We start from the raw sequence: 17,295 nt of genomic DNA, 5'->3' as shown, positions 1-17,295 counted from the left end.
TACCTGAGTGTGTATATACAGACTTCAGGATAGCCTCCTGCTTTCTATCTGCAGGCTCCTTTAAGGTGGCCGTATCCTGAGACGGCAGTGCCACCTTTTTTGATAAGCGTGTGAGCGCCTTGTCCACCCTAGGGGATGTTTCCCAACGCAACCTGTCCGTTGGCGGGAAAGGGTACGCCATTAGTAACCTCTTAGAAATCACTAATTTCTTATCTGGGGAACACCACTCTTCTTCACACAATTCATTTAATTCATCAGATGGGGGAAAAGTCACTGGCTGCTTTTTCTCCCCAAACATAATACCGTTTTTAGTGGTAACCGGGTTAATGTCAGAAATGTGCAACACATTTTTCATTGCCGTAATCATGCACACCAGAGCGCTATATAACAGAGGGATTTACACTAATACAAAGTGAATTTTCCCCCAATAGCTGCTTATATCACCTTTTGCGCCTAAATTTATGTGCCCCCCCTCTCTTTTTTACCCTTCTCGTAGTGTATACTGCAGGGGAGAGCCTGGGGAGCGTTCTTCCAGCGGAGCTGTGAAGAGAAAATGGCGCTGGCTGTGCTGAGGAAGATAGCCCCGCCCCTTCAGCGGCGGGCTTCTCCTGCTTTTTTAATAATATTTATGGCGGGGGATTAGGCACATATACAGTTTATAACTGTATTATGTGCATTTTGCCAACAAAGGTATACATATTGCAGCCCAGGGCGCCCCCCCAGCGCCCTGCACCCACCAGTGACCGGAGCGTGTGGTGTGCTGTGGGAGCAATGGCGCACAGCTGCAGTGCTGTGCGCTACCTTATTGAAGACCGGAGTCTTCAGCCGCCGATTTTCTCCTGGAATCTTCCGTCTTCTGGCTCTGCAAGGGGGACGGCGGCGCGGCTCCGGGAATGGACGATCGAGGTCGGGCCCTGTGTTCGATCCCTCTGGAGCTAATGGTGTCCAGTAGCCTTAGAAGCACAAGCTAGCTGCAAGCAGGTAGGTTTGCTTCTCTCCCCTCAGTCCCTCGTAGCAGTGAGTCTGTTGCCAGCAGATCTCACTGAAAATAAAAAACCTAACAAATACTTTCTTTTCTAGTAAGCTCAGGAGAGCCCACTAGGTGCATCCAGCTCTGGCCGGGCACAGATTCTAACTGAGGTCTGGAGGAGGGGCATAGAGGGAGGAGCCAGTGCACACCAGATATAGTACCTAATCTTTCTTTTAAGAGTGCCCAGTCTCCTGCGGAGCCCGTCTATTCCCCATGGTCCTTACGGAGTACCCAGCATCCACTAGGACGTCAGAGAAATCTTCTTTTTATTATTCTAATCATTTTTATAGTCAAAATTCTGGAGGAAAAACTCTATGGCAGGTGAGGCACTGACTACCTTTTCCGCACATCTCTGGTCAAAACTCACTAAATTTCCAGGAGTTTATACTGCTGTATCTTTGTATAATTCCCACATGCACTTTTGGATCATATATTGTGTGTATATCTGGCTCTGGTTCTAGCCAATGCCTCCTGAGCCATTTACCTCATCACACGTCCCTGGCGTACGCCATCTATTCAGTGCTGGGAGGGAAGCGAGAGGCTGCCCAGCTGCTCGGGGAGCACTGGCACCCCCCCCCAAAATGATGGAAAAACAGGTCCACTGAGCGAGGCCATGCCCACTAGGCAGAAGCCACACCACTCCCACCAAAGGCCACACCCCCTTTTCGGGTCGGTCCCGATTCTTTTAATTGAAAAGTTAGGAGGTATGGAAATGGAGGGTCAGTCTCTTTGAATCTTCTAAAACCTTCTACATATTTAGGCTTACCATACTATCCCTTTAAACCAGGACGCTCATGAATTGCACAGGATCTGTGGCACCTTATAAATGTTAATATCATAGGCGTTACTATAATGGGTGCAATGTGTGCAGTCCACGGGCCCCTAGGGCCAGGGGGGTCCACACCACATACATTGCACCCATATTTTAATACTCAACACGCAGCTGTTGCGGCCAAAAATCCTTTCCAAAATGGCCACCGTGCGTGCACAGTATTCATTTTGTCTCTGGAACATGGTAGGTGCCATATTTACGGAGACCTGCGCATACGCAGTAGACTCCAGCACTGTGGAGTGGAGGGGACCCACCCGCAGTATCCACAAGGGCCCCATCCTCTCTTAAAACGCCCCTGGATAATAATGATATCGACCAATAAATAAGCCCCTATCACACACACTGCTGGTACCGTACCGCACATATTGCAGAGACTGTATCTCACACTTTATTTAATACACCGTGGAGACCTATCACAGACACTGTATATCACACACTGAAAGGACCATCACCCACATACTCTGCAAGAGCAATGTCATCATCACCCACTGCAGGTACTGGGACACTGTAGAGCGCTGACACAGGAGCTCTGCGCCCCCTGGCGGTCACACGTGTTATGGGAGAAGCACGTGTGGTGGCGCTGCAGCTGCGGGTCGGTATGACTCCCCCAGGGCCGCCTCTGCAGGCTATACCGGGGACTCAGGAGGGGCCGCAGCGATTAGGAAGCATATGATACCCGCATATGATACTATGTCGCAGTACTCCTATCACCCGCCGGCCAAGAGGTTCAAACCGGGATCCCTTCCGTTTACACCAAACCGGAGAGGAACCATGCAGCTCGGGCCCAGAAAGCAGCCGGTGCCCATGGAGCAGCAGCGCCGCAGTCTCCCTATATACCAGGCCCGGGCGCAGCTGATCGGGCAGCTCCGGCAGCTTGAAACTGCGGTCATCATCGGTGAGTCCGGTGCACGCCTGTAGGAGAGGCCGTGAACTGTATGTACAGTATGTGTATGTATGTGTGCAGCACCGAGATCATCTGCCACAGTGCTAGCAGCAACTACTTTCCCTGACTTCCAGCTGCGCCCACTGTGTGACCTACATTATACATGCAGGGTGTTTATAGTCATGTAAATATATATAGTCATATAAATACTTAATGGTAATATCCCCATGAGGTGATTTTATGCAAAGTAGCTGTTCTGCAGATAATGCTGATTAGGATATCTGAATCTGTATAAGAATGTAAAGGTGAGGGTATACAGCAGGGGCTTTACTAGTGGCGGTGCAGCTGGAGTATTGTACCGGGACGCATACTGGTCATTGAGGGGTAATCTGAACTGGTCCCTGATTCAGATTCTCTATAGGGATGGCCATCGGTGTGTTATCCATCGATGGTTGTCATTGATGGATAACCTCGACAGTGGGAAACCATCTGTAAGGTTACCATCGATGGTTAGCCCTATTTTAGTATTAAGCACGGCGCGGACCGATCAGGGCCCGGGGGTGTGGCTTCACAGGTGTCAGGGGTGGAGCTATGCTCCTTGTCCCCAACACCCTGGGGAGAAAAAAAATTAACTATTCAGTAGCTTCTTACCATCCATGGTGGGAAACCATCTGGTTCTCCCCCATCGATGGTAAAAGTAGTTACCATAGGTCAGAGTGATGGCCATCCTTAATTCTCTATAATTTAAATTGTTGGTTCTAAAACCAAGTTGGGTAAGGGACCCCTGACGTCACCAGGGGATGGAGCCATGTCAGCAGGGGGAGGAGCCATGGCCGAACAGGGTACCCGAAATATACCCTCGCGGGCTCGCTTCGCTCGACATCGGGTTACTAAAGGTAGTAGTTGGTAGCGTGGATAGTAGAGGGATTATCCCGCTGGCCTAGCTCCTCCTCCTGGTGACATGGCTCCTCCCCCTGACATCATATGTCCTTTGGGCCACTTGGATCTAGCATCTACCTAATTTAAATCCCTGTTGTTGCCCGTCTGTAGGACTGAACTAGGCTACCCATTCTCAGTTCAGGTTGAACATCCAGTAGCCCAGAGTTTCCCAAACTCTGCTATTGCAGACCATGTTTTAAGGATATCCATGGCTTGAGCACAGATGACTTAATTAGTACCTCAGTCAATTTGATGTAAACGAATGTTGCTCAAGCATTGACATCTTTCAAATCTGGACTGTAATGGCAGAGTTTGGGAAACTGTACATTTTAACAACTGCTGCCCTCAAACAATTTACCAGTGCAGCAGTTCTGCTAATGCCTGCACTGCTGCAACGAGCGCCAACAATCGTTCTACATTCATAGTCCATCAGATTGTGCTGAATACCCCTTATTGCATGAGTGGTGCACGTCATTAGACTCTGCATACCTTCACCTCCCCGTTATTATACAGATTCAGACATCCTATGTCAGCATTATTTGCACTATAGATACTTTGCATAAAATGCGCCTATAAACAATATCTGTGTATTAAATAGTTCTGTTATTTGCCTTCACATAGCTCCTATTTCCCCAAATTGTCCACTAGACTCTAAAGAGAGACAGAGGGTAGGTCATCTGACAGGGCACTTATCTCCTGGCCAGGTGGGCAGAGATGAGCTGTGGTGCAGTAAATTAGGCCATCATATGCCTTGCCCTGCCTGTGTGCTTATCCCAATGTTGTGGGAGTAAGGAAGTACATATCTTCAATGTATTGGTCATTAGGATAACATATCAAGGATAAGCGAACCACTGTGTATTTCTGTGACTTGTATTATAGCCTTGTTTACTTATATGTTTATAAAATGCATGATCAATGCTGGATACACACTAGGCTGACCTACCTGATAATTGGTAAGTGCATACACACTTACTGATTGTCGGCCCAGTGTGTTGTGCCTGACATCACAACTGGACGACCTCTGCAGCAAATTGTATGGGCCATCTGCAGACTGCCCGTATACACAGTATGATGTGCCAGTATATCTGCAGATATATAACACATTGGCTTTGCTGCACAGCTACTGCGATATGTCTGTCAACAGCGTCGTTCACAGACATATCGGGGGAACTCACCCGCCGACGCGCCCACAATATGTCAACCGTTTGATTTTGGGCAATGTCTGCGCAGTGCCGTGTGGACAGATGGAATACCAGCACCTTGCATAAGCCAACATTGCACATTTTTCCTCTCACCCTGTAACATTCCGCAGGAAAATGTGTGACATTGCTGTACTGTATTTTCTCGGGATATTGCTATATGCAACACCACCAATTTCCTTCTCTTCAGCGTTGTCTGGTATTTATTCAGTTTGTTTTTGGAAAGAGCTCAAAAACTCTTCATTTCATATTTCTCTGACGTCCTAGTGGATGCTGGGAACTCCGTAAGGACCATGGGGAATAGCGGCTCCGCAGGAGACTGGGCACAAAAGTAAAAGCTTTTAGGTCACCTGGTGTGCACTGGCTCCTCCCCCTATGACCCTCCTCCAAGCCTCAGTTAGATTTTTGTGCCCGGCCGAGAAGGGTGCATGCTAGGTAGCTCTCCAGAGCTGCTTAGAGTAAAAGTTCTAAATAGGTTTTTTTATTTTCAGTGAGACCTGCTGGCAACAGGCTCACTGCATCGTGGGACTAAGGGGAGAAGAAGCAAACTCACCTGACTGCAGAGTGGATTGGGCTTCTTGGCTACTGGACATTGGCTCCAGAGGGACGATCACAGGTTCAGCCTGGATGGGTCCCGGAGCCACGCCGCCGGCCCCCTTACAGAGCCAGAAGAGCGAAGAGGTCCGGAAAAATCGGCGGCAGAAGACGTTCCTGTCTTCAATAAGGTAGCGCACAGCACTGCAGCTGTGCGCCATTGCTCTCAGCACACTTCACACTCCGGTCACTGAGGGTGCAGGGCGCTGGGGGGGAGCGCCCTGAGACGCAATAAAACATGTTTAAACCTTATATGGCTAAAGAAATACATCACATATAGCTCCTGGGCTATATGGATGCATTTCACCCCTGCCAGTTTTCCTAAAAAAAGCGGGAGAAAAGGCCGCCGTGAAGGGGGCGGAGCCTATCTCCTCAGCACACAAGCGCCATTTTCCCTCACAGTTCCGCTGGAAGGAAGGCTCCCAGACTCTCCCCTGCAGTCCTGCTACAGAATCAGGGTTAAACGAGAGGGGGGGCACTAATTGGCAGAAAATACATATATAGCAGCTATAGAAGGGAGAAACACTTATATAAGGTTATCCCTGCATATATATAGCGCTCTGGTGTGTGCTGGCAAACTCTCCCTCTGTCTCCCCAAAGGGCTCGTGGGGTCCTGTCCTCTATCAGAGCATTCCCTGTGTGTGTGCTGTGTGTCGGTACGATTGTGTCGATATGTATGAGGAGGAAAATGATGTGGAGGCGGAGCAATTGCCTGTAATAGTGATGTCACCCCCTAGGGAGTCGACACCTGACTGGATGGTCGTATGGAAGGAATTACGTGACAGTGTCAGCACTTTGCAAAAAACTGTTGACGACATGAGACAGCCGACAAATCAGTTAGTGCCTGTCCAGGCGTCTCAAACACCGTCAGGGGCTCTAAAGCGCCCGTTACCTCAGATGGTCGACACAGACACGGATACTGACTCCAGTGTCGACGGTGACGAGACAAACGTAATGTCCAGTAGGGCCACACGTTACATGATCACGGCAATGAAGGAGGCTTTGAACATTTCTGATACTACAAGTACCACAAAAAAGGGTATTTTCTCTGACGTCCTAAGTGGATGCTGGGGACTCCGTCAGGACCATGGGGAATAGCGGCTCCGCAGGAGACAGGGCACAAAACTAAAGCTTTAGGATCAGGTGGTGTGTACTGGCTCCTCCCCCCATGACCCTCCTCCAAGCCTCAGTTAGGTTTTTGTGCCCGTCCGAGCAGGGTGCAATCTAGGTGGCTCTCTTAAGGAGCTGCTTAGAAAAAGTTTTTAGGTTTCTTATTTTCAGTGAGTCCTGCTGGCAACAGGCTCACTGACGAAGCACGGCACCATTGGCCGAGTGAAACGCGTTGGACCACGCCCCCTCTTCTCACCCGAAACCCGGAGATCCCGACTTCCTGGAAGACGTCAACGAGGTAACATCAAAGGAACCGGAGTTACAGGCGCCTGTAACAAACCGCGGATACGGAGGAAGAAAAAAGACAAAAAGACACCTGCAGCAGCATAGGACACCCACGGACTCCTCAGCCCTGCTAAGGGCGAAGACACGTAAGCAACCCGTGACACACCATCACCTGAAAAACATTACCATTACAAACTGCCTTTCTAAGAGCAACAGGAACTTATTATAAACCGGACCATTTTGTGGACACAGACAGCTCTGCCGTGACTCACACCAAATTAACCCCGTAACACTCTAAATAGAAGAGACCGGTCTCTCTATGATCAAAAGCAAAGTGTAAACGATCACATATCGATTGACATTAGATTCAAAATCTGGTTTTATATATATATATATACAATTTTATTTTTATTCTATATATATATTTTTATTTTTATTCTATATATATATCTTTATTCTATTCCATAATTTTTATATATTTTTTCTATCTTATATTTTTAATTGATGTGCTGCATATGTTTATTTATTATGTAATAGAAACACACTGAACATAATTGCCTTCTTTTTCTAATTTTTTATGGAATATTGTCAAAAACTTAATATTTTTAAACATTTTTTTCACTTAATAAACAATTTTTATCTGGATACAATCCATTGCCTCCATATATATTCATCACACCCATTTACATCCCACTGCCTCCGTACGTATATATTTCCACTACACCTATACATATTACACACATCTATTTATCACACCCATAGACACCCTACTGCCTTTATATACTTGTTCAAAAACCTGCAGCGCCAAAGGTTGGTCCCCCTCCTCGCAGTCACTGCATCGAGGGACTTAGGGGAGAGAAGTTCAACTCACCTGCGTGCAGGATGGATTGGCTTCTTAGGCTACTGGACACCATTAGCTCCAGAGGGAGTCGGAACACAGGTCTCACCCTGGGGTTCGTCCCGGAGCCGCGCCGCCGACCCCCCTTGCAGATGCTGAAGATTGAAGGTCCAGAAACCGGCGGCAGAAGGCTTTTCAGTCTTCATGAAGGTAGCGCACAGCACTGCAGCTGTGCGCCATTGTTGTCACACACTTCACACCAACGGTCACGGAGGGTGCAGGGCGTTGCTGGGGGCGCCCTGGGCAGCAATGTATAATACCTTATTCTGGCTAAAAATACATCACATATAGCCCCTGGAGGCTATATGGATGTATTTAACCCCTGCCAGGTCTCAGAAAAACGGGAGAAGAAGCCCGACGAAAAGGGGGCGGGGCCTATTCTCCTCAGCACACAGCGCCATTTTCCCTCACAGAAATGCTGGTGGGAAGGCTCCCAGGCTCTCCCCTGCACTGCACTACAGAAACAGGGTTAAAACAGAGAGGGGGGGCACTTATTTGGCGATATGTATATATATATATTAAAATGCTATAAGGGAAAAACACTTATATAAAGGTTGTCCCTGTATAATATAGCGTTTTTGGTGTGTGCTGGCAAACTCTCCCTCTGTCTCCCCAAAGGGCTAGTGGGGTCCTGTCCTCTATCAGAGCATTCCCTGTGTGTGTGCTGTGTGTCGGTACTTGTGTGTCGACATGTATGAGGACGATGTTGGTGAGGAGGCGGAGCAATTGCCGGTAATGGTGATGTCACTCTCTAGGGAGTCGACACCGGAATGGATGGCTTATTTAAGGAATTACGTGATAATGTCAACACGCTGCAAGGTCGGTTGACGACATGAGACGGCCGGCAAACCAATTAGTACCTGTCCAGGCGTCTAAAACACCGTCAGGGGCGTTAAAACGTCCTTTTTACCTCAGTCGGTCGACACAGACACGGACACTGACTCCAGTGTCGACGGTGAAGAAACAAACGTATTTTCCTTTAGGGCCACACGTTACTTGTTAAGGGCAATGAAGGAGATGTTACATATTTCTGATACTACAAGTACCACAAAAAAGGGTATTATGTGGAGTGTGAAAAAACTACATGTGGTTTTTCCTGAATCAGATAAATTAAATGAAGTGTGTGATGATGCGTGGGTTTCCCCCGATAGAAAATTATTGGCGGTATACCCTTTCCCGCCAGAAGTTATGGCGCGTTGGGAAACACACCTTAGGGTGGATAAGGCGCTCACACGCTTATAAAAGTGGCGTTACCGTCTCCAGATACGGACGCCCTCAAGGAGCCAACTGATAGGAGGTTGGAAAATATCCTAAAAAGTATATACACACATACTGGTGTTATACTGCGACCAGCGATCGCCTCAGCCTGGATGGGCAGCGCTGGGGTGGCTTGGTCGGATTCCCTGACTGGAAATATTGATACCCTTGACAGGGACAGTATTTTATTGACTATAGAGCATTTAAAAGATGCATTTCTATATATGCGAAACTCTGGCATCAAGAGTAAGTGCGATGTCCATATCTGCCAGACGATGTTTATGGACACGACAGTGGTCAGGTTATGCAGATTCCAAACGGCACATGGAAGTATTGCCGTATAAAGGGGAGGAGTTATTTGGGGTCGGTCCATTGGACCTGGTGGCCACGGCAACAGCTAGAAAATCCACCTTTTTTACCCCAAGTCACATCTCAGCAGAAAAAGACATAGTCTTTTCAGCCTCAGTCCTTTCGTCCCCATAATATCTGCCCAGGGATAGAGGTAAGGGAAGAAGACTGCAGCAGGCAGCCCATTCCCAGGAACAGAAGCCTTCCACCGCTTCTGCCAAGTCCTCAGCATGACGCTGGGGCCGTACAAACAGGTGCGGTGGGGGGTCGTCTCAAGAGTTTCAGCACGCAGTGGGCTCACTCGCAAGTGGACCCCTGGATCCTACAAGTAGTATCCCAGGGGTACAGATTGGAAATTCGAGACGTCTCCCCCTCGCAGGTTCCTGAAGTTTGCTTTACCAACGTCTACCTCCGACAGGGAGGCAGTATTGGAAACAATTCACAAGCTGTATTCCTAGCAGGTGATAATCAAAGTACCCCTCCTACAACAAGTAAAGGGGTATTATTCCACACTATATTGTGGTACTGAAGCCAGACGGCTCGGTGAGACCTATTCTAAATGGAGTCACTCAGAGCAGTGATAGCGAACCAGGAAGAAGGGGACTATATGGTGTCCCTGGACATCAAGGATGCTTACCTCCATGTCCAAATTTGCCCTTCTCACAAAGGGTACCTCAGGTTCGTGGTACAAAACTGTCACTATCAGTTTCAGACGCTGCCGTTTGGATTGTCCACGGCACCCCGGGTCTTTACCAAGGTAATGGCCGAAATGATGATTCTTCTTCAAAGAAAAGGCGTCTTAATTATCCCTTACTTGGACGATCTCCTGATAAGGGCAAGGTCCAGAGAACAGTTGGAGGTCTGAGTAGCACTATCTCAAGTAGTTCTACGACAGCACGGGTGGATTCTAAATATTCCAAAATCGCAGCTGTCTCCGACGACACGTCTGCTGTCCCTAGGGATGATTCTGGATACAGTCCAAAAAAAAGGTGTTTCTCCCGGAGGAGAAAGCCAGGGAGTTATCCGAGCTAGTCAGGAACCTCCAAAAACCAGGAAAAGTGTCAGTGCATCATTGCACAAGGGTCCTGGGAAAAATGGTGGCTTCTTACGAAGCGATTCCATTCGGCAGATTTCACGCAAGAACTTTTCAGTGGGATCTGCTGGACAAATGGTCCGGATCGCATCTTCAGATGCATCAGCGGATAACCCTGTCTCCAAGGACAAGGGTATCTCTTCTGTGGTGGCTGCAGAGTGCTCATCTACTAAAGGGCCACAGTTATGCATTCAGGACTGGGTCCTGGTGACCACGGATTCCAGCTTGAAAGGCTGGGGAGCAGTCACACAGGGAAAAAATTTCCAGGGAGTGTGATCAAGTCTGGGGACTTCTCTCCGCATAAATATACTGGAGCTAAGAGCAATTTACAATGCTCTAAGCTTAGCAAGACCTCTGCTTCAAGGTCAGCCGGTATTGATCCAGTGGGACAACATCACGGCAGTCGCCCACGTAAACAGACAGGGCGGCACAAGAAGCAGGAGGACAATGGCAGAAACTGCAAGGATTCTTCGCTGGACGGAAAATCATGTGATAGCACTGTCAGCAGTTTTCATTCCGGGAGTGGACAACTGGGAAGCAGACTTCCTCAGCACGACCTCCACCCGGGAGAGTGGGGACTTCATCGAGAAGTTTTTTCCACATGATTGTGCACCGTTGGGAAAGACCAAAGGTGGACATGATGGCGTCCCGCCTGAACAAAAAACTGGACAGGTATTGCGCCAGGTCAAGAGACCCTCAGGCAATAGCTGTGGACGTTCTGGTAACACCAGGGGTGTACCAGTCGGTGTATGTGTTCCCTCCTCTGCTTCTCATACCAAAGGTACTGAGAATTATAAGACGTAGAGGAGTAAGAACTATACTCGTGGCTCCGGATGGGCCAAGAAGGACTTGGTACCCGGAACTTCAAGAGATGCTCACAGAGGACTCAGGGCCTCTGCCGATAAGAAGGGACTTGTTTCAGCAAGTACCATGTCTGTTCCAAGACTTACCGCGGCTGCGTTTGACGGCATGGCGGTTGAACGCCGGATCCTAAGGGAAAAAGGCATTCCGGAAGAGGTCATTCCTACCCTGGTCAAAGCCAGGAAGGAGGTGACCGCACAACATTATCACCACATGTGGCGAAAATATGTTGCGTGGTGTGAGGCCAGGAAGGCCCCACGAAGAAATTTCAACTCGGTCGATTCCTGCATTTCCTGCAAACAGGAGTGTCTATGGGCCTCAAATTGGGGTCCATTAAGGTTCAAATTTCGGCCCTGTCGATTTTCTTCCAGAAAGAATTGGCTTCAGTTCCTGAAGTCCAGAAATTTGACAAGGGAGTACTGCATATACAACCCCCTTTTGTGCCTCCAGTGGCACTGTGGGATCTCAACGTAGTCCTGGGATTCCTCAAATCACGTTGGTTTAAACCGCTCAAATCTGTGGATTTGAAATATCTCACATGGAAAGTGACCATGATGTTGGCCCTGGCCTCGGCCAGGCGAGTGTCAGAATTGGCGGCTTTGTCTCACAAAAGCCCATATCTGATTGTCCATTCGGACAGGGCAGAGCTGCGGACTCGTCCCCAGTTTTCTCCCTAAGTTGGTGTCAGCGTTTCATCTGAACCAGCTTATTGTGGTACCTGCGGCTACTAGAGACTTGGAGGACTCCAAGTTGCTAGATGTTGTCAGGGCCCTGAAAATATAGATTTCCAGGACGGCTGGAGTCAGGAAAACTGACTTGCTGTTATCCTGTATGCACCCAAAAAACTGGGTGCTCTTGCTTCTACGCAGACGATTGCTAGTTGAATGTGTAGTACAATTCAGCTTGCACATTCTGTGGCAGGACTGCCACAGCCAAAATATATAAATGCCCATTCCACAAGGAAGGTGGGCTCATCTTGGGCGACTGCCCGAGGGGTCTCGGCTTTACAACTTTGCCGAGCTGCTACTTGGTCAGGGGCACACCCTGGCTGAGGAGGACCTGGAGTTCTCTCACTCGGTGCTGCAGAGTCATCCGCACTCTCCCGCCCGTTTGGGAGCTTTGGTATAATCCCCATGGTCCTGACGGAGTCCCGAGCATCCACTTAGGACGTCAGAGAAAATAAGATTTTACTTACCGATAAATCTATTTCTCGTAGTCCGTAGTGGATGCTGGGCGCCCATCCCAAGTGCGGATTGTCTGCAATACTTGTACATAGTTGTTGTTACAAAAAAATCGGGTTGTTATTGTTGTGAGCCGTCTGTTCAGAGGCTCCTACGTTTGTCATACTGTTAACTGGGTTCAGATCACAGGTTATACGGTGTGATTGGTGTGGCTGGTATGAGTCTTACCCGGGATTCAATATCCTTCCTTATTGTGTACGCTCGTCCGGGCACAGTATCCTAACTGAGGCTTGGAGGAGGGTCATGGGGGGAGGAGCCAGTACACACCACCTGATCCTAAAGCTTTAGTTTTGTGCCCTGTCTCCTGCGGAGCCGCTAATCCCCATGGTCCTGACGGAGTCCCCAGCATCCACTACGGACTACGAGAAATAGATTTATCGGTAAGTAAAATCTTATTATGTGGGGTGTGAAAAAACTACCCATAGTTTTTCCTGAATCAGATGAATTAAATGAGGTGTGTGACAAAGCGTGGGTTTCCCCCGATAAAAAACTGCTGATTTCTAATAAATTATTGGCATTATACCCTTTCCCGCCAGAGGTTAGGGCGCGTTGGGAAACACCCCCTAGGGTAGATAAGGCGCTCACACGCTTATCAAAACAAGTGGCGTTACCGTCTCCTGATACGGCCGCCCTCAAGGAACCAGCTGATAGAAAGCTGGAAAATATCCTAAAAGGTATATACACACATACTGGTGTTATACTACGACCAGCAATCGCCTCAGCCTGGATGTGCAGTGCTGGAGTGGCTTGGTCGGATTCCCTGACTGAAAATATTGATACCCTGGATAGGGACAGTATTTTATTGACTATAGAGCATTTAAAGGATGCATTACTATATATGCGAGATGCACAGAGGGATATTTGCACCCTGGCATCAAGAGTAAGTGCGTTGTCCATTTCTGCCAGAAGAAGTTTATGGACACGACAGTGGTCAGGTGATGCGGATTCAAAACGGCATATGGAAGTTTTGCCGTATAAAGGGGAGGAGTTATTTGGGGTCGGTCTATCAGACCTGGTGGCCACGGCGACGGCTGGGAAATCCACCTTTTTACCCCAGGTCACCTCTCAGCAGAAAAAGACACCGTCTTTTCAAACTCAGTCCTTTCGTCCCCATAAGGGCAAGCGGGCAAAAGGCCACTCATTTCTGCCCCGGGGCAGAGGAAGGGGAAAAAGACTGCAGCAAGCAGCCTCTTCCCAGGATCAGAAGCCCTCCCCCGCTTCTGCCAAGTCTTCAGCATGACGCTGGGGCTTTACAGGCGGACTCAGGCACGGTGGGGGCCCGTCTCAAAAATTTCAACGCGCAGTGGGCTCACTCGCAAGTGGACCCCTGGATCCTGCAGGTAGTATCACAGGGGTACAAACTGGAATTCGAGACGTCTCCCCCTCGCCGGTTCCTGAAGTCTGCTCTACCAACGTCTCCCTCCGACAGGGAGGCAGTATTGGAAGCTATTCACAAGCTGTATTCCCAGCAGGTGATAATCAAGTTACCCCTCCTACAACAGGGAAAGGGGTATTATTCCACGCTGTTTGTGGTACCAAAGCCGGACGGCTCGGTGAGACCGATTTTAAATCTAAAATCATTGAACACTTACATAAAAAGGTTCAAATTCAAGATGGAATCACTCAGAGCAGTGATAGCAAACCTGGAAGAAGGGGACTATATGGTGTCTCTGGACATCAAAGATGCTTATCTCCATGTCCCAATCTACCCTTCTCACCAAGGGTACCTCAGGTTTGTGGTACAGAACTGTCATTATCAGTTTCAGACGCTGCCGTTTGGGTTGTCCACGGCACCACGGGTCTTTACCAAGGTAATGGCCGAAATGATGATTCTTCTTCGTAGAAAAGGCGTCTTAATTATCCCTTACTTGGACGATCTCCTGATAAGGGCAAGGTCCAGGAAACAGTTAGAGGTCGGAGTAGCACTATCTCAGGTGGTGCTACGTCAGCACGGGTGGATTCTAAATATTCCAAAATCGCAGCTGATTCCAACAACACGTCTACTGTTCCTAGGGATGATTCTGGACACAGTCCAGAAAAAGGTGTTTCTCTATCGTCCTAAGTGGATGCTGGGGTTCCTGAAAGGACCATGGGGAATAGCGGCTCCGCAGGAGACAGGGCACAAAAGTAAAGCTTTTACAGGTCAGGTGGTGTGTACTGGCTCCTCCCCCTATGACCCTCCTCCAGACTCCAGTTAGATTTTTGTGCCCGGCCGAGAAGGGTGCAATTCTAGGTGGCTCTCATAAAGAGCTGCTTAGAGAGCTTAGCTTAGGTTTTTTATTTTACAGTGATTCCTGCTGGCAACAGGATCACTGCAACGAGGGACAGAGGGGAGAAGAAGTGAACTCACCTGCGTGCAGGATGGATTGGCTTCTTGGCTACTGGACATGAAGCTCCAGAGGGACGATCACAGGTACAGCCTGGATGGTCACTGGAGCCACGCCGCCGGCCCCCTCACAGATGCTGAAGCAAGAAGAGGTCCAGAATCGGCGGCTGAAGACTCCTGCAGTCTTCTTAAGGTAGCGCACAGCACTGCAGCTGTGCGCCATTTTCCTCTCAGCACACTTCACACGGCAGTCACTGAGGGTGCAGGGCGCTGGGGGGGGGGCGCCCTGGGAGGCAAATGTAAACCTTTAAAAAGGCTAAAAATACCTCACATATAGCCCCAGAGGCTATATGGAGATATTTACCCCTGCCTAAATGTACTAAATAGCGGGAGACGAGCCCGCCGGAAAAGGGGCGGGGCCTATCTCCTCAGCACACGGCGCCATTTTCTGTCACAGCTCCGCTGGTCAGGAAGGCTCCCAGGTCTCTCCCCTGCACTGCACTACAGAAACAGGGTATAACAGAGAGGGGGGGCAAAATAAATGGCAATATATTAATATAAAAGCAGCTATAAGGGAGCACTTAATCATAAGGCTATCCCTGTCATATATAGCGCTTTTTGGTGTGTGCTGGCAGACTCTCCCTCTGTCTCCCCAAAGGGCTAGTGGGTCCTGTCTTCGTATAGAGCATTCCCTGTGTGTCTGCTGTGTGTCGGTACGTGTGTGTCGACATGTATGAGGACGTTATTGGTGTGGAGGCGGAGCAATTGCCAAATATGAGGATGTCACCTTCTAGGGGGTCGACACCAGAATGGATGCCTTTATTTGTGGAATTACGGGATAGCGTCAACTCGCTTAAGCAGTCGTTTGCCGACATGAGGCGGCCGGACACTCAATTAGTGCCTGTCCAGGCGCCTCAAACACCGTCAGGGGCTGTAAAACGCCCCTTGCCTCAGTTGGTCGACACAGACCCAGACACGGGCACTGATTCCGGTGGTGAAGGTGACGAATCAACCGTATTTTCCAGTAGGGCCACACGTTATATGATTTTGGCAATAAAGGAGATGTTACATTTAGCTGATACTACAGGTACCACAGGGTATTATGTGGGGTGTGAAAAAACTACCAGTAGTTTTTACCGAATCAGAAGAATTAAATGACGTGTGTGATGAAGCGTGGGGTGCCCCGATAAAAAAACTGCTAATTTCAAAGAAGTTATTGGCTTTATACCCTTTCCCGCCAGAGGTTAGGGAGCGCTGGGAAACACCTCCTAGGGTGGACAAAGCGCTAACACGCTTATCAAAACAAGTGGCGTTACCCTCTCCTGAGACGGCCGCACTTAAAGATCCATCAGATAGGAGGATGGAAAAGATCCAAAAAGGTATATACACACATGCAGGTGTTATACTACGACCAGCTATTGCGACTGCCTGGATGTGCAGTGCTGGGGTAGTTTGGTCAGAGTCCCTGATCGAAAATATTGATACCCTGGACAGGGACAATATTTTACTGTCGTTAGAACAAATAAAGGATGCATTTCTTTATATGCGTGATGCACAGAGAGATATCTGCACACTGGCATCACGGGTAAGTGCTATGTCCATTTCGGCCAGAAGAGCTTTATGGACACGACAGTGGACAGGCGATGCGTAGAGGAGTTATTTGGGGTCGGTCTATCGGATTTGGTGGCCACGGCTACGGCCGGGAAATCCACCTTTCTACCTCAAGTCACTCCCCAACAGAAAAAGGCACCGACCTTTCAACCGCAGCCCTTTCGTTCCTTTAAAAATAAGAGAGCAAAGGACTATTCATATCTGCCACGAGGCAGAGGACGAGGGAAGAGACAGCAACAGGCAGCTCCTTCCCTGGAACAGAAGCCCTCCCCGGCTTCTACAAAAGCCTCAGCATGACGCTGGGGCTTCGCAAGCGGACTCGGGGGCGGTAGGCGGTCGTCTCAAGAATTACAGCGCGCAGTGGGCTCACTCGCAGGTAAATCCCTGGATCCTGCAGATAATATCTCAGGGGTACAGGTTGAAATTAGAGACAGAGCCACCTCGCCGTTTCCTGAAGTCTGTTTTACCAACGTCCCCCTCAGAAAGGGAGACGGTTTTGGAAGCCATTCACAAGCTGTATTCTCAGCAGGTGATAGTCAAGGTACCTCTTCTACAACAAGGGAAGGGGTATTATTCCACTCTTTTTGTGGTACCGAAGCCGGATGGCTCGGTAAGGCCTATTCTAAATCTGAAGTCCTTGAACCTGTACATAAAGAAGTTCAAGTTCAAGATCGAGTCACTCAGAGCAGTGATAGCGAACCTGGAAGAAGGGGACTTTATGGTATCCTTGGACATCAAGGATGCGTATCTCCACGTTCCAATTACCCCTCACACCAGGGGTACCTCAG

The 17,295-nt window shown here is 48.9% G+C and overlaps 1 protein-coding gene across 2 annotated transcripts in view; it reads left to right on the top strand.

Moving 5' to 3' along the window:
* Positions 1-2,181: 2,181 nt before the first annotated feature.
* DHX33 (DEAH-box helicase 33) overlaps positions 2,182-17,295 on the top strand; it is a 115,404-nt gene continuing 100,290 nt past the window's right edge. Inside the window, exon 1 of one of the 2 annotated variants that reach the window (XM_063953679.1) lies at positions 2,182-2,356. In XM_063953679.1, the coding sequence (XP_063809749.1) occupies positions 2,335-2,356 (22 nt within the window). In that variant the 5' untranslated portion in view covers positions 2,182-2,334. The other variant, XM_063953678.1, reaches the window with a different exon arrangement.

This window comes from Pseudophryne corroboree, chromosome 2 (genome assembly GCF_028390025.1).
Source record: "Pseudophryne corroboree isolate aPseCor3 chromosome 2, aPseCor3.hap2, whole genome shotgun sequence".
Lineage (NCBI taxonomy): Eukaryota > Metazoa > Chordata > Amphibia > Anura > Myobatrachidae > Pseudophryne > Pseudophryne corroboree.
The sequence above is the reverse complement of the archived record's forward strand: the minus strand, read 5'-3'. Positions and strand labels throughout refer to the sequence as shown.